Source organism: Chiloscyllium punctatum, chromosome 38, assembly GCF_047496795.1.
Source record: "Chiloscyllium punctatum isolate Juve2018m chromosome 38, sChiPun1.3, whole genome shotgun sequence".
In the NCBI taxonomy this organism is placed as follows: Eukaryota; Metazoa; Chordata; class Chondrichthyes; order Orectolobiformes; family Hemiscylliidae; genus Chiloscyllium; species Chiloscyllium punctatum.
The window spans coordinates 6,374,581-6,393,203 of record NC_092776.1 but is presented as its reverse complement, the minus strand read 5'-3'; the positions used below and the strand labels follow the sequence as shown (position 1 = coordinate 6,393,203).

The 18,623-nt window shown below is 47.1% G+C and overlaps 1 protein-coding gene across 1 annotated transcript in view; it reads left to right on the top strand.

The window, feature by feature from the left end:
* Window positions 1–18,623, top strand: part of sema4gb (sema domain, immunoglobulin domain (Ig), transmembrane domain (TM) and short cytoplasmic domain, (semaphorin) 4Gb) — a 176,427-nt gene that overhangs the window by 141,206 nt on the left and 16,598 nt on the right. The window contains exons 10-11 of the mRNA XM_072557084.1: window positions 14,938–15,082; window positions 17,962–18,184. Of these exons, the coding sequence (XP_072413185.1) occupies window positions 14,938–15,082; window positions 17,962–18,184 (368 nt within the window). The remainder of the gene's footprint in view (window positions 1–14,937; window positions 15,083–17,961; window positions 18,185–18,623) is intronic.

The window sequence follows — 18,623 nt, the reverse complement described above, 5'->3', positions numbered from 1 at the left end:
CAGGGAAAACAGCCCCAACCTGTTCAGCATCTCCCTGTAGCTCAAATCCTCCAACCCTGGGAACATCCTTGTAAATCTTTTCTGAACCCTTTCAAGTTTCACAACATCTTTCCGATAGGAAGGAGACCAGAATTGCACGCAATATTCCAACAGTGGCCTAACCAATATCCTGTACAGCCGCAACATGACTTCCCAACTCCTGTACTCAATACTCTGACCAATAAAGGAAAGCATACCAAACACCTTCTTCACTATCCTATCTACCTGCGACTCCACTTTCAAGGAGCTATGAACCTGCACTCCAAGGTCTCTTTGTTCAGCAACATTAAGTGTATAAGTCCTGCTAAGATTTGCTTTCCCAAAATGCAGCACCTCGCATTTATCTGAATTAAACTCCATCTACCACTTCTCAGCCCATTGGCCCATCTGGTCCAGATCCTGTTGTAATCTGAGGTAACCCTGTTCGCTGTCCATTACACCTCCAATTTTGGTGTCATTTGCAATCTTACTAACTGTACCTCTTATGCTCGCTTCCAAATCATTTATGTAAATGACAAAAAGTAGAGGGCCCAGCACCGATCCTTGTGGCACTGCACTGGTCACAGGGCTCCAGTCTGAAAAACAACCCTTCACCACCACCCTCTGTCTTCTACCTTTGAACCAGTTCTGTATCCAAATGGCTAGTTCTCCCTGTATTCCGTGAGATCTAACCTTGCTAACCAGTCTCCCAATGGGGAACCTTGTCGAATGCCTTACTGAAGTCCATATAGATCACATTTACTGCTCTGCCCTCATCAATCCTCTTTGTTACTTCTTCAAAAAACTCAATCAAGTTTGTGAGACATGATTTCCCCTGCACAAAGCCATGTTGACTATCCCAAATCAGTCCTTGCCTTTCCAAATACACGTACATGCTGTCCCTCAGGATTCCCTCCAACAACTTGCCCACCACTGAGGTCAGGCTCACTGGTCTATAGTTTCCTGGCTTGTCTTTACCGCCCTTCTTAAACAGTGGCACCACGTTAGCCAACCTCCAGTCTTCCGGCACCTCACCTGTGACTATCGATGATACAAATATCTCAGTAAGAGGCCCAGCAATCACTTCTCTAGCTGCCCACAGAGTTCTCGGGTACACCTGATCAGGTCCTGGGGATTTATCCACCTTTACCTGTTTCAAGACATCCAGCACTTCCTCCTCTGTAATCTGGACATTTTGCAATATGTCGCCATCTATTTCCCTACAGTCTATATCTTCCATGTCCTTTTCCACAGTAAATACTGATGCAAAACACTCATTTAGTATCTCCCATTTTCTGTGGCTCCACACAAAGGCCGCATTGCTGATCTTTGAGGGGCCGTGTTCTCTCCCTAGCTACGCTTTTGTCCTTAATGCATTTGTAAAAACCCTTTGGATTCTCCTTAATTCTATTTGCCAAAGCTATCTCATGTCCCCTTTTTACCCTCCTGATTTCCCTCTTAAGTATACTCCTACTGCCTTTATACTCTCCTAAGGTTACCTCTCTGTAATGAGAGAGCAGTGCTGTGATCCTCTGGACAATGTGACTTTACCTGTACCCGTGGCCAACGAAAGGTGATCAGTCGTAATGTGGGAAACGGGGCACAGAGCCAGCTGCGTGAACGAGCAAGACGTTGATAAGCAGCTTACCTTCTGGAACACCGGGGCGACCTCTGTGACCTTTCTTCACGATACTGCAAAAGGTGGCACAGCAGTATGTCCAGAGAGGAGATGGGGCCTCAGTTTAACCTGAGATCCCATCACTGAACTGCCAGCTGAAACCAAGTGTTCAGGTCACCTCAGCAGGGTCTGGAGTATCCAGCCTTTTCACTCGAAGTGAGGGTGCTTTCACTGAGCCAGGGCTGTGCACTGGGACTGAGCGCTCGCTTGTTCTGTGCTGGTGCAAGTGAAGCCATTTGGTTAGTCCGTGGCGGAATGGACACCACATCTTGACTTGTCTGATCCTCTCTCTCTGCCATTCGAGCCTTCCCCGTAATATTGGCTGTTCCTGTTGGAGTTTCCACGGGTTAAGTGGCCATTGTTGCTGTTGATACTATCTCAGCTCATGCTCAGTGAGTAACCTCAGGAAGGGCTTCTCACAGTCAGGCATCGGACTAACATCGAGATGCTGTGAATTATCAACTTGGTTCACCAAAGCAGTCTTCAAACACTCTTTTTAGCTTCTATCGTGCACTGTCTTTCTTGCTGTGAATGACCTTATGTTGTTACACAGCTAGCATTGACATATATCTGTAATAACTGGAAATTATTGTTTTACTCGTCTACGAAGAGGTGAAATGTGTGCGCGTGACAGCACTCATGCAAACAGAAGGATATCACAAGATTGTCACACATAAATTTCAATTTCAAGATGTAATGAAGATCTCACCATTGATTATTGAGTTATATTTTGCAGCTGCAAAGGTCAAAAGGTGCCTCCTGAGAAGTTAGTTTTTCTCCCTCTGGCTACGTTATCCACAAATAAACTACTGATCACCACCCCGTCCCCCAAACTACTCCCCCAGTCCCGGTCTGCGCCGGGCTGGGTACACAAGGCTCAGTGGATAGTTCTCTTGAGGATTCTCTGGGACAGGAGGTTCTGTTTTTCAAGACCCACAGGAGCCTTCAGTGTGAACCCACTCCAAAGTCCCTGGGCTGTCTTTAGATGGGGATTTTGGATTATTGGTGCTGGAAAAGCACAGCAGTTCAGGCAGCATCCGAGGAGCAGTAAAATCGACGTTTCGGGCAAAAGCCCTTCATCAGGAATAAATCCCTTTAGATGGGGATTTGTCCACCCATTCAGTTGGGTGTAAAATCACCCCATGATGTAATTTTGAAGAGTATGCTTGTTTATACTGGGCAGCATGTTGGCTCAGTGGTTAGCACTGCTGCCTCACAGCACCAGGGACGGGGGTTCAATCCCACCTGGGGCAACTATCTGTGTGGAGATTACACATTCTCCCTGTGTCTGTGTGGGTTTGCTCCAGTTTCCTCCCACAATCCCAAGATATGCAGGTTAGGTGAATTGGCCATGCTAAATTGCTCATAATGTTCAGGGATGTGTAGGTTAGGTGTATTAGTCAGGAGAAATGTACAGTAATAGGAGAGGGGGATGGGTCTGAGTGGGTTACTCTTTGCAGGGTCAGTGTGGACTTGTTGGGCCCAATGACCTGTTTCCACACTGTAGGGATTCTATTCTATTCTATGTAAGTAAGGTTTGATCTCCCTTGTGTTCTGGGCCAAATTGTATCTCTTCATCCTATAGCACTGAAATAGATTAATTGGTGACTAACTTGGGGTAGTGGTTAGTACAGCAGCCTCACAGCGCCAGGGACCCGGGTTCGATTCCCACCTCAGGCAACTGTCTGTGTGGAGTTTGCACATTCTCCCCGTGTCTGCGTGGGGTTTCCTCCCACCATCCAAAGATGTACAGGTTAGGGTGGGCTGGCCATGCTAGATTGTCCAATAATGACTAGAGATGTGCAGGCTAGATGGAGTAGCCATTGGGAATGCAAGGTTACAGAGGTTGGATTGGGTAGGGTCTGGATGGGATGCTCTTTGCAGGGTTGGTGTGGACCTGAAGGGCTGGATGGCCTGCTTCCACACTGTGGTGAGAGTGAGGACTGCAGCTGCTGGAGATTAGAGTGGGGCTGGAGATGCACAGCAGGTCAGGCAGCATCTGAGGAGCTGGAACATCGACATTTCGGGCAGGAGCCCTTCATCAGGAATGGTGCTTCCAAACTGTCGGGATTCTGTGATTATCAGAGTATTGATTGTAGGATCTTGCTGTGTATGAATTGGTTGCCAGTACCAACACTATAATGTGGACTGGCTGCCATGTACTTTGAGATAACCAGAGATCACAAAAGGCGCACAATGTATCGAAGATAGATGGCCACTTGTGGTGTGAAGGCTGTGGGCCAACTGCTGCAGAATGGGGTTTGAATAGTTAGGTGTTTGTTTATGACAGGCACTGACTCAATGGGCCAAAGGGCCTTTTTCTGTGCTGTCCAGCTCTATGTCTATAAAATAGTTTTCTGTTTTTGCTTTATATTTACAACATTCACAGCTGTTTGCTTTGGCTCCATAAATTGATCCATGTCTGCTTACTGGTCCACCCTTTTCTCTGTCTCTGTCTGCGTCTCTGTCTCTGCCTCTGTCTGTGTCACCGCCTCTGTCTGTCTCTGTTTCTGTCTGTGCCTCTGTCTCTGTCTGTATGTGTCTATCCCTGTCCCTATCTGTGTCTGTCTCTGTCTCTGTCAGTCTCTGTCGCCGCCTCTGTCTGTGTCTGTCTGTGTCTGTACCTTAACTTGCTCTCACACTCCCTCCATTTCTCAAGTGGCACGGTGGCTCAGTGGTTATTTTTTCTTCCAACTTGAGCTAGTGTTTCCACAACAAGCCTGTTAATTGTTCAACCATCAATTTTAGGTTTAATAAGTAAGTGTAGCTAACTGGCACTGCATTGTGTGTGTGTGGGTGAGAGAGAGAGAGAGCAATTCCATTAGAGAGAGAGAGAGCAAGAGAGAGAGAGAGTGAGTGTGTATATGAGCAATTGCAGTAGAGTTCAACTCTTGTCAGTACTTGTTCAGTTCAATCTCAAAGTGGAGTGCATCGAAGCAGCTCAGTTACTGACTGTCCTTTTATGTGGAACTCAATCATGTGTTCATTATGTTTTCTGACTGCTTTTTAACCTCAGGGAGAAAGACTGTAGCAGCTGGGTGAAACACTGCAGTTATATGTAATCTGAACTAAACCTGGGTTAGTCAGGCACATGAGTGCAGCCCAAAGAGATACAACAATAATCAGCTCATTGAATCTCTACAACAAAGAAGGAGACCACTCGACCCATCAAGTGTGTGCTGTTAAAATAAAATAAAGATCTTATAGAAAAGACTTACAAGGATGTTGCCAGGGTTGGAGGGTTTGAGCTACAGGCAGAGGCTGAACAGGCTGGGGCTGTTTTCCCTGGAGTGTCAGAGGCTGAGGGGTGACCTTATTGAGGTTTATAAAATCATGAAGGGCATGGATAGGATAAAAGAATAATGTATTTTTTCCAAATGTAGGGGAATCCAGAACTAGAGGGTTTAAGATTAGGTTCCCTACAGTGTAGAAACAGGCCCTTCAGCCCAACAAACCCACACCGACCCACCGAAGAGTAACCTACCCAGACCCATTTCCCTCTGACTAATGTACCCTACACTATGGGCAGTTTAACATGGCCAATTCACCTGACCTGCACATCTTTGGACTGTGGGAGGAAACCCACACAGACAGTTGACCGAGGCTGGAATCAAACCTGGGACCCTGGCGCTGTGAGGCAGCAGTGCTAACCACTGAGCCACCGTGCCACCCCAAGGTGGGAACAGATTTAAAAGGGACCTGAGGGGTCACTTTTTAACACAGAGGGTGGTGCGTGTATGGAATGAGCTGCCAGAGGAAATGGTGGAGGCTGGTACAATTACAACATTTAAAAGGCATCTGGATGGGTATATGAATAGGAAGGGTTTGGAGGGATATGGGCCAGGTGCTGGCAGGTGGGACTAGATAGGGTTGGGATATCTGGTCAGCATGGACGGGTTGGACCGAAGGGTCTGTTTCCATGCTGTACATCTCTGTGACTCTGTGAATGAGGATGCTGGAAATCTGGAACAGAAAGAGAAATAGCTGGAGAAACTCAGCAGGTCTGGCAACATCTGTGGAGAGAGAAACAAAGTTAACATTTCAAGTCCAGTGAGTCTTCTTCAGAACTGAAGTGGAATAAGTTAAATTAGGCAGCTTAGGTTCAAATAGGGATCTAATTCTCTACAATGTATAAATAAGCCCAGCAGAATGTTCATCTAAAGTAAAAAGCTGGTGATGCTTTGAATTGAGCCTCTGCATTTTAACTTTGCATTTATATAGTGCCTTTCCCAACCCCAGGGTATTTCAAAGTGCCTTAGAGTCAGAAAGTACTTCCTGTAGTGTAGTCTTGTTGTGATGTAGGAATTGCAGCAACTGATCAGAACACAGCAAGTTCCAAAGACAGCATCTTGTCAATCCACCCACTAACATCTGGACGGAAAAGGGCAGTAAATACATCTGTCTCTGTCTGTGTCTCCGTCTGTGCTCTGTCTCTGTCTGTGTCTCCGTCTGTGCTCTGTCTCTATCTGTGTCTCTGTCTCTATCTGTATTTCTGTTTGTGTCTGTCTGTGTCTCTGTACGTCTGTGTCTGTCTGTGTCAGTCTGTGTCTTGTCTGTGCCTTAACTTGCTCTCACACCCCCTCCATTTCTCTGTCTCTTATGTTTCCTTCCAACTTGAGCTAGCGTTTCACCAGCATCTGCAAGTTCCCCTGCAAGACAGACATCACCCCACTCAAGGGCAATTAGGGATGGGCAGTAAATGCTGGCCTAGCCAGAAGTATCCACATCTGCCACTGAACTAAAAGAAAAGTTTAGAACTGTATCACATTAGAGCAGTTATGGTGCAGTGGTAGTGTCCTTACCTGTGGACCAGGAGGCTGGGTTTTAGAGGCTGATTAGAAACTATCGAGAACAGTATCCCTGCTGGTTCACTGTTACTGGGACTGTCTCTTGAACATGACTGTGGATGTATGTGACTCCTTCTGCCCATCACCAAATCATCATCTCCCAGACCATGCACAACCTCAACCCCTCTGGGGATCTCCCATCCTCAGCCTCCAAACTCATAGTCCGAGACCCTGCACTGCCCCATTCTACCTCCTACCTGATGAAGGGCTTATGCCCGAAATGTCGATTTTCCTGCTCCTCGGATGCTGTCTGAGCAGCTGTGCTTTTCCAGCACCAGACTCTCTGTGGATGTACAAACCCAATCTCGCTGGCGTGGTCCAATAAGATGCTCACCCACACCTTCTCAGGGCCACTCAGGGATACATGCAGGAATGAACAGAACGTGACCCAGTGTGCTCCTACACCAGGCGTGGGAGATCACTATCATTGTGGCTGTCCCCTCGTGATAAACTGCCGTTTCCATGGAACCACAAAGTGAAATGTCCCTGAGCAACTTTGTCAAGGAACGCAAACTGTTCCCATGGAAACAGTGACTCACAATCAAAGGGAAATGATCTACAGGATGGTTCTAGCTATAGCCAGGATGGCCAGTGGTTCTCACTGTGTGCTCATGGGGTATTCTTGGATTAAAGTCCATCCCTGAGAGAACAGGGGCACTCTGGTTATAAAGGCAAAGGCCGAACCTAATGATATGGAACCATGAGTTCAGATCCCAACAGGAGACATTTCATTGCCTTTAACAAATAAATATGGAATTGGATCAGTGATGGTGCCCATGAATTCCCCTCTGATTAAATTATGCTATTTAAGGCAGGAACCCTGATTATTGTGCAACTTCAGATCCACAGCAATTCCTAACTACCCTCTGAAATGGCCGAATAATCCACACTATTAAGACCATAAGACATAGGATCAAAAATTAGGCCATTCAACCCATCGAGTCTGCTCTGCCATTCAATTGTGACTGATAGGTTTCTCAACCCCATTCTCCCACTTTCTCCCACAACCCTTGACAATCAAGAACCTACCTATCTTTGTCTTAAATATACACAATGACCTGGCCTCCACAGCCTTCAGTGGCAATGTATCCGTAGATTCGCCACACTCTGGCTGAAGGGCATGAAGGACAATTGGCAGGTAGTGAAGTTTGAATTTGATCAAATCTGGACTTTATATAATTGGGAGGGAGTTACCGCGAGTCCTCAACATTGACTCCAGACCCCATGAGGTCTCATGGCTTCAGGTTAGACATGGGCATGGAACCCTCCTGCTGATTACCGTGTACTGTCCTCCCTCAGTTGATGAATCAGTACACATCCAAGTAAAGCAACACTTGGAGGAAGCACTGAGAATGGCAAGGGTGCAAAATGTACTCTGAGTGAGGGATTTCAATATCCACTGTTTAATCTCAGCAGCATTACAGATTGAGCTGGTCAGGTCCTAAAGGACCCAGCTGCTAGACTGAGTCAGCGGCAGGTGGTGAGGGAACCAATAAAGAGCATAACCTCGTCCACGCCACAGATATACCTGTCTATGACAGTCAGAGTGACGGATCATCTCTCCAGCACCTTGTGTGATATTGAATACCAAGCTAAAACAGGACAGACCTGGCACCTCCGATGGCCCAGAGGGTCCTTAAGAATCGACCACATTGCGGTGGGTCTGGAGTCACATGTAGGCCAGACCAGGTAAGAATGGCAGCATCCTTCTCAACCGTCAACAATAATTATGTCATCATAATTTCTTAACTCCAGATTATTTTTAAAAATTATTTAATTTCCACCAGCTATCATGGCAAGATTTGAACCCAGGTCCCCAGAACAATATCTGAGTCCCTGGATTAATAGTCTAGTGATAATACCACCAGACTATCACCTCTTCTGCTGTTTGACATACCATGGGCTGGTGTTATAGTGTCATCAGTTTGACAACTTTCTGAAATCTTACACTCCAGAACTAGTTGTGCCCCTCATCAAGCTGTTTCAGTGCAATCACAATCACTCTCCTGGCATCTATTGGACAATGTGAAAAGTTGGTGAAGAACCCTGTACATAAAAAGCAGGATAAATCCAATCCAGCCAATTACTGCCCCATCAGTCTACTCTCAACCATCAGTAAAGTGATGGAAAGGGTCACCAACAGTGCTATCAAGCAGCACCTGCTCAGTAATAACCTGCTCAGTTTGGGTTCTACCAGGCCCACTCAGCTGCTGACCTCATTACAGCCTTGATTCAAATATGGACAAAAGAGCTGAATTCCAGACAAGAGGTGAGAGTGCTAGACCTTGACATCAAGGCTGCATTTGACCATGTGTGACATCACGGACCCTCTTAAAGCTGGAATCAGCAAGGTGAAGGGTTTTGATGAAGGATCCCGGCTCAAAACATTGATATTCCTGCTCTTCCAATGCTGCCTGACCCGCTGTGCCTTTCCAGCCCCACTTTTATCAACTTCAACAAGATGTGGACAATATCCAGGCTTGGACTAACAAATGGCAAGTAACATTTGTGCCACACATACACCAGGTAATGACCATCTCCACCAAGGGAAAATCAAATCATCGCCCTTAGATATTGACTGGCATTCCTATCACTGAATCGCCCAGTATCCACACACATTGACTGGAAGCTGAAAGAACCTAACCACATAAACACAGCGGCTACAACAGCAGGTTAAAGACTAGGAATACTGCAACAGGTAACTCACCTCCTGACTCACCAAAGCCCATCCACCATCTACAAGGTGCAGGTCAGGAGTGTGATGGAATACTCCTCACTTGCCTGGATGGCTGCAGCTCCAACAACACCAAGAAGCTTGACACCATCCAGGACAATACAGCCAACTTGATTAGCACCACATCCACAAACATCTACTCCCTCCACCACCGATGCTCAGTAGCAGCTGTATGTACTATCTACAAGCTGCACTGCAGAAATTCACCAAAGATCCTCAGGTAGTACCTTCCAAACCAACAACCACTTCCATCTAGAAGGACAAGGACAGCACATCCATGGGAACACCGCCTTTGCAAAATCCCTTCCAAGTCACTCACTATCCTGACTTGGAAATATATCATCTCAATGTACCATCATCTCCCAGACCAGCCATAACCTCATCACCTTAGGGGATCTCCAATCCACCGCCTCCAACTCATAGTCCCACAACCCCGCACCGCCCGTTTCTACCTCCTGCCCAAAATCCACAAACCTGACTGCCCCAGCCGACCCATTGTCTCAGCCTGTTCCTGCCCCACCGAACTCATCTCTGCATACCTCGACATGGTCCTGTCCCCCTTAGTCCAAGAACTCCCCACCTACATTCGAGACACCACCCACGCCCTCCACCTCCTCCATGATTTTCGCTTCTCCGGACCCCAACGCCTTATCTTCACCATGGACATCCAGTCCCTGTACACCTCCATCCCCCATCATGAAGGCCTCAAAGCCCTCCTCTTCTTCCTTTCCCGCCAAACCAACCAGTACCCTTCCACTGACACCCTCCTTCGACCTACTGAATTGGTCCTCACTCTGAACAACTTCTCTTTCCAATCCTCCCACTTCCTCCAAACCAAAGGAGTAGCCATGGGCACCTGCATGGGCCCCAGCTATGCCTGCCTCTTCGTAGGATATGTGGAACAGTCCATCTTCCGCAGCTACACTGGCACCAGCCCCCACCTTTACCTCCGCCACATCGATGACTGTATCGGCGCTGCCTCGTGCTCCCACGAAGAGGTTGAACAGTTCATCCACTTTACCAACACCTTCCACCCCGACCTCAAATTTACCTGGACCGTCTCAGACTCCTCCCTCCCCTTCCTAGACCTCTCCAATTCTATCTGAGGCGACCGACTCAACACGGACATTTACTATAAACCGACCGACTCCCACAGCTACTTAGATTGCACCTCTTCCCACCCTGTCCCCTGTAAAAACGCCATCCCATATTCCCAATTCCTTCGCCTCTGCCGCATCTGCTCCCAGGAGGACCAATTCCAATACCGAACAACCCAGATGGCCTCCTTCTTCAAAGACCACAATTTCCCCTCAGACGTGGTTGATGATGCTCTCCATCACATCTCCTCCACTTCCCACTCCTCCACCTTTGAACCCCACCCGTCCAATTGCCACCAGGACAGAACCCCACTGGTCCTCACCTACCACCCCACCAACCTCCAGATACATCGTATCATCCTTCGTCATTTCCGCCACCTCCAAACAGACCCGACCACCAAGGATATATTTCCCTCCCCACCCCTATCAGCATTCTGGAAAGACCACTCCCTCTGTGACTCCCTCGTCAGGTCCACACCCCCCAACAGCCCAACCTCCACTCCCGGCACCTTCCTCTGCAACCGCAAGAAATGCAAAACTTGCGCCCACCCCTCCCCCCTCACTTCCCTCCAAGGCCCCAAGGGATCCTTCCATATCTGCCACAAATTCACCTGCACCTCCACACCCATCATTTACTACATCCGCTGCACCCGATGTGGCCTCCTCTATATTGGGGAGACAGGCCGCCTACTTGCAGAACGTTTCAGAGAACACCTCTGAGACACCCAGACCAACCAAGCCAACCACCCCGTGGTGGAACACTTTAACTCCCCCTCCCACTCCGCCAATGACATGCAGGTCCTTGGACTCCTCCATCGCCAGACCATAGCAACATGACGGCTGGAGGAAGAGCGCCTCATCTTCCGCCGAGGAACCCTCCAACCACAAGGGATGAATGCAGATTTCTCCAGCTTGCTCATTTCCCCTCCCCCCACCTTATCTCAGTCCCAACCCTCAGACTCAGCACCGCCTTCTTGACCTGCAATCTTCTTCCCGACCTCTCCGCCCCCACCCCCTCTCCGGCCTATCACCCTCACCCTCACCTCCTTCCACCTATCGCATTCCCAATGCCCTCACCCAAGTCCCTCCTCCCTACCTTTTATCTTAGCCTGCTTGGCACACCCTCCTCATTCCTGAAGAAGGGCTTATGCCCGAAATGTCGATTCTCCTGCTCCTTGGATGCTGCCTGACCTGCTGCGCTTTTCCAGCAACACATTTTTCAGCTCTGATCTCCAGCATCTGCAGTCCTCACTTTCTCCTTGGAAATATATCACCATTCCTTCATTGTGGCTGGGTCAGAATCCTGGAATTTTCTCCCTAAGGGCATTAAAGCAAATTGAATTGGCAGCCCCTGTGGAGTCCTGTAACAAAACTCAAAACATCAAAGGGAAACTCTCAAATTTAAATACAAATAGTTTTAGCGGGAGATAAAGTCAATGAAATTTCTTGTTCCTGGGACCATTCTTGTAAATTGTTTCTGCGCACCCTCACATCTTTCCTATAATGTGGTGGCCACAACATTACTCAGTACTCCCAGGTGAGGTTTAACAAGTGTCTTATTCACAGCCAACATCACCTACTTGCTCTACACCCTTATTCATAAAGCTGAGGACACTTTATTTAGTAGGGCAGTTAGGGAAGGGTAATAAATGCTGGCCAGTTAACGATGCCTGCATCCCACAAGAGAATAAAGATAATGTACTGCTCTCTCTATCTGTCCCGGAACCATTAGTGATCTGTGCACCCATACACCCAGGACTCTCTGCTCCTGCTCCTGCTCCCCCCCCACCCCCCCACCGCTTTATTGATCATACTGAATGACAGGGTATCCGAGAGGGGTTGAAGGGCCTACTTTGCTACTATATCTGAGAATACAGTTTCACACTCAACTCTGCAGGGTAACTGGCCCCTGCAAACCAGCCAATGACAAAGCCACGCAGGGCAGGAGCAGACTTGAGCAGGATCCAATACTATGGTGAGGGGGCGGACAGAGAGTGTGTGGCCACCGTTACAACAGAAACTGACCTGTGAGGTGACCATCACCTCCTCAACTCCAACCCCCTCAGGCCAATCCATCTGGGTGTGGACAGTAACAGGTCCAACCACACATTTGGTCATCAGGATAAAAGACACTTGTCTGACACAACAGAGAACATATTAGGGTTGGATGTGTCCCAGCAAGGCATTAAACTGAAAGACAAAACTAAAGAAGGGGACTGAGAGGGAGCTGAGGCCTTTCAGAGGCCTTTCAGAGACTGGGGCCTGAGAAAGGAAGGGACACATCCCAATCAGACAGCCTGCTCTGAACAAAGGCCTATCATCCTTAAAATGTCACTCGAGAGGTCCCACTGGTGACAAGCATCTCTGTAATTTTTAATGGATCTCCAAAAGTAGGTGTGATCAATCAAAAGCAGGGAAACAATGCATCCGATTCAGTTAGGTGTAATCAACCCCTGAAGTTGCTCACATTTCAAACATGTCTGGTGAAATTCAACTCTCTTTCACCAACGGAGTTAGATTAGATTACTTACAGTGTGGAAACAGGCCCTTAGGCCCAACAAGTCCACACCGACACACAACCCACCCACACCCATTCCCCTACATTTACCCCTTCGCCTAACACTATGGGCAATTTAACATGGCCAATTCACCTAACCTGCACATTTTTGGATTGTGGGAGGAAACCCACACAGACACGGGGAGAATGTGCAAACTCCACACAGTCAATCACCGAGGCGGGAATTGAACCCGGGTCTCTGGCGCTGTGAGGCAGCAGTGCTAACCACTGTGCCCCCGTGCCGCCCTCAAATTGGGAAATATTTGCTCACAGTTTAATCTCCCGCTTTCATTATTATTCTATTCTTAATGCAAGAATGTGCCTCGTGGGAAAAATTTCTCGCTAAGAAATGAAGGGACAGTTGTGTATGAAATGTGCTGATAATGAACCCTGCTCCTGGTGCAGGTAAACTATTTTACAATTTTGTTTCAGGATATGGGCATCATCAGCCTGTCCTAGTAATAATGGTGAAGTTAGAGTGCAGGCTGTTCACAGATCAACCTCCTTATCATAACACAGCCCGGTCAAATAATGTAAAGGTACTAATCCCCAAAATGAGTAATCAGCACACATTAGAGGGCATGTTCTGGGCAAGACACATTGTCCCTTGAGAAGGTGGGGATGAGCTGCCTTCTTGAACTGCTGCAGTCCATGTGCTGCCCTACTAAATAAAGTGTCCTCAGCTTTATGAATAAGGGTGTAGAGCAAGGAGGTGATGTTGGCTGTGAATAAGACACTTGTTAAACCTCACCTGGGAGTACTGAGTAACGTTGTGGCCACCACATTATAGGAAAGATGTGAGGGTGCGCAGAAACAATTTACAAGAATGGTCCCAGGAACAAGAAATTTCATTGACTTTATCTCCTGCTAAAACTATTTGTATTTAAATTTGTGAGTTTCCCTTTGATGTTTTGAGTTTTGTTACAGGACTCCGCAGGGGCTGCCAATTCAATTTGCTTTAATTTGCCAACTGCTATATTTATTTAAAATAAATAAATACTCGTTTCAAGAGGACGGGCAGGAAGTGCTGGCCTTAATGCTAACACCCAGATCCCATGAAAGATTGATAATAAAATGGGAGGGGGTTTTTACTGTACCTAAATAAGCAGGCTTTCACTCTACAAATCCTAGGGTAATAATTGTCCTTCCAACACAGGGAGCCTGCCCACTGCCCCTAACTGGACGGTGAGCTCAGCCTCTGGGTATTAATACAACAATCCAACTGTGTTGAGAGTGTTCCATCGAAAGATGGGATATTTAACTCCAGGCTGCCCTGTTCAGTGACATGCTTCACCTTGTAGATCATGAAAAAGAAACAACAGCAGGCAAATATGAACAAAACATCCCAAAATTACTCTGTGCATCAGTGCTATGCAAACTCACTCCTCCTGTTATCCCAACATTCCTCTCTGTGATATCTTCACAGGTGGGTTCCCAGCTCTGATTGGTTACATTCCTGGTAGTTTCATCACAGAGCTGACCCCCCCCCCCCTACTCTCTTGTCATTGGTCCATTCTCCTGCTGCACAGCCAATTAGAAAGGGAGCTGCTTCTCCATTACCCAATGGGATCAATCCTAGGTTTTATTGGGCAAGATATTGTCCCTCATGACCAATGGTTTTAGACTGCAATTCATCTTAAAAGGAATGACAGAACATAATGCATTGGGGTTAATTCCTTTAGTTTTTCTTGTAGCAGCCTGGACATATCTCTTCAACAGTGGGACATCAAAACTGGTAACATTCAGGTTGACCTGTAGAAAGGATCAGATTGATGATGAGATTGCTCTCAGTGGGTTGCAAGTGTTTAATGGGGGAAAATGTGACACTGGCAGGAGGTGGTGTCTGGTTGGAAGACATCAGAGATTGCTAAAAGTGATCTGTCCCCTTTGCAAGAAGGGAAAAGGGATTCTCAGATTGACCCCCAAACAGACACCCCAGTGCAAGGTGAGGTGGTTATCTCTGTGATTTCACTAATTGTTACTCCTTCTCCTCCACATTAATAAAGGCAAAATATCGAAATCTCCGCTGTTTGCCAGTACACCCTTGCCAGCATCCGGAAGGCATTTGAAGGGCAGTATAAAGAAGACCAGGAATCGCCGCGCTGGTGGTCACGGTACATGGGCAGACTTCCAGACCCTCGCCCAGGATCGGTAAGACTCTTCAACAGCATTATGAAAATAGCAGCTGCTCATCTTTCTTTCCCCTCAGACTCACACCACGCAACAGCTGGAGGCAGAAAAACAGAGGCTCAGGTGTAAAACATAGGAGCTGAAGTAGGCCATTCAGCCCATTGAGTGTGCTCCTCCATTCAACAAGATCATGGGGCTGGTCTGATAATCCTCAACTCTACTTTCCTGCCTTTTTCTCATAGCTCTGGATGCCCCTTCCTGATTAAAAATCTGCCTTGAACAGAATTAATGGCTGACCTCAACAGCTCCATGCAGTAAAGAATTGCGCAGATGCACTCCTCTCTGAGAGAAGTTCCTCTTCATCTCTGGATAGCACTCGTAGACTCTCCTAAATGGGAAAGCAACTTCTCCACATCCACCCTGTCTAGTCCCATCAGAATCTTGTATTTATTTCAATGAGGTCATCTCCCATTCTTCTTCATTCCAATGAACACAGGCCCAACCATGGAGAAAGTGGGGCCTGCAGATGCTGGAGATCAGAGTCGAGAGTGTGGCGCTGGAAAAGCACAGCAGGTCAGGCAGCATCCGAGGAGCAGGAGAATTGATGTTTCGGGCACAAGCCCTTCATCAGGATTCCTGTGCTTTTCCATCGCCACACTCTCAACACAGGCCCAACCTACTCGATCTCTCCCCAAAGAACAGTCCCTCCCTCCCCATTGCCAATGTAGGAAACCTTCTCTGGACTTCCTTCTTGACAGCAGATCATTCCTTCAGTCTAGGACCCAAAACTGTTCACAGTATTTCAGCTGAGGTCTGACATATACCTTGCTGAAAATGTGTCGCTGGAAAAGCGCAGCAGGTCAGGCAGCATCCAAGGAGCAGGAGAATGGACGTTTTCAGCATGAGCCCTTCTTCAAGAATGCTGCCTGACCTGCTGCGCTTTTCCAGCAACACATTTTCAGCTCTGATCTCCAGCACCTGCAGTCCTCACTTTCTCCTCCCTGACATATACCTTGTATAGTTTTAGTAAAACCTCTCTATTTTTATAGTCTATTTCCTTTGAAATAAAGGCTAACATTTCACGTGCTTTCCCTATTATCCACTGATCTTCAAGAATCTTGTGATTTATGCATATAGACTCCCCAAATACCTCCTGTCATCTTTCTTCATTTAAATAATATCCAGCTCCTCGATTCTTCCTGTCAAAATGCATTACCTCACATTTTGCCGTGTTACAATCAGTCATGTTTCGCACTGTCGCTTCCTCTGTCTACGGAGGAACCTCAATTGCCTGAACAACATGTGCAGGGAGTATTTTGTTCGGATAATTGAATGTTCGGATAATTGAATGTTCGGATAATTGAATGCTGGATAACACAGTTTAGCCAAGCATCAGGACCTTGCGATCTTGTCCAGATAATCAGAAATTCAGATAATCAAATGCCAGATAAGTGAAGTTCCTCTATATATCCCTCTGAAAACTCTTTGTGTCACCATCACTCCTTTCCACCTTGGCTACAGTACAGTCACTTTCCTGACCCAAGTCATTAGCATATATAAGATCAGAAGTCACATGACACCAGGTTATAGTCCAACAGGTTTATTTGAAATCACAGGCTTTCGGAACGCTGCTGCATCATCAGGTGAAGTCCACCTCCTGCATCTTCACCCAAGGGTCCTGTCAAAACCCCTAAAGGTCTTCTGTTTTTCAAACAAATCACCTCCTGTTTTTGAAACTGCAGATCACGCATTGACACTGCTTCCTTTAAACCCCCCCCCCCCCCTCCCCCCACGACACACTTTGACAGGAATTACTTGGGTATGAGCAACATTGGGATGTTCTGAGCTCATAAAAAATTGCCATATAAATGTCAATCTTTCTCTGGACTCAGAACCCAGCACGGAACTGTATTATGGGAAGGAGACAGGCTGTTGTCACAATGCCTCTGTGACCTGGCTTCTCTCTATTGGTGATCTCCTCCTGCCCTTTGACACTATTATATCTCTGAGGAATCTCAGATTTTAATCAAAAAGCCATTGGCTTCCATTTAGCTGCTTGGGCTGTAAACTTAAGAATTCTCTTGTTTTTTTTTAACCTTCTGAATAGACTGGGCATGTTTTCTCTGGAGTGTCGAAAGCTGAGGGGTGACCTTATAGAGGTTTATAAAATCATGAGGGGCATGGATAAGATAAATAGACAAAGTCTTTTCCTTGGGGTCGGGGAGTCCAGAACTAGAGGGCATAGGTTTAGGGTGAGAGGGGAAAGATATAAAAGAGACCTAAGGGGCAACTTTTTCACGCAGAGGGTGGTACGTGTATGGAATGAGCTGCCAGAGGAAGTGGTGGAGGCTGGTACAATTGCAACATTTTAAAGGCACCTGGATGGGTATATGAATAGGAAGGGTTCAGTGGGATATGGGCCAAGTACTGGCAAATGGGGCTAGATTAATTTAGGGAGTCCAAAATGGGCAGGTTATGGTAGATTGGCTGTATGAAATTGCCCAGAGGGATCAGGGATGTGTAGGTTAGATGCATTAGCCACGGGAAATGCAGGGTTACAGCGGGATGGTTCTGGGTTGGATGCTCTTCGGAGGGTTGGTGTGGACTTGTTGGGCTGAATGGACTGTTTCCACACTGTATGGTTTCTATGGATAGCTGGTCAGCATGGATGAGTTGGACTGAAGGATCTGTTTCTGTGCTGCACAGCTCAATGAGTCTATGTGAGAGACTCTATTAAACCTATCTTACTAGGCCAAGTGTTTGATCAACTTCTGTACTATGTCCCTGAGTAACTCAGTGTTGAATTCCATCTGATAACACTTCTTGGAGCATTTTACTTAGTTCAAGGTGATTTATGAATACAAGGGACTGGTATTGACTGCTCTGGCTGTGTTTGACAGTGTATCACAGACGAGTTCAGGAGAAAGGGCTGGAATATATCCCTTGACCTGCCAGACACTGTGCTGGACTTTGTGAAGAATCACCCCCTGATGGATGAAGAGGTCAGACCTGTGGGAGGACGTCCACTGTTCATAAAGAGAAACGTGAACTACACCAAGATTGTGGTGGACTCAGTCACTGCACTGGGTGGCAGGCAGTATGATGTGATGTTCATTGGCACAGGTAAGCATTACATAGAAACATACAAGGTAGGAGCAGGAGGAGGCTGTTCAGCCCTTCATGCCTACCCCGCCATTCATCACAATTATGGCTGACCATCCAACTCAATAGCCTAACCCCGCTTTCTCCCCATAACCTTTGATCCCATTCACCTCAAGTGCTGTATTTAGCTGCCTTTTCAATATTTTGGCATCAGCTACTCCCTGTGGTAATGTGTTCCACAGGCTCCCCACTCTTTGGGTGAGGAAATATCTCCTCATCTCCGTCCTAAATGGTCCACCCCGAAACCTCAGACTGTGACCCCACCCCCCGGTTCTGGAGACTCTCACCACGGGAAACATCATCCTTGCATCGACACTGTCTGGCTCTGTCAGAATTTTTAAAGTCTCCATGAGATTCCTCCCCGCTCCCCCCCCATTCATCTGAACTCCACCAAAATCGA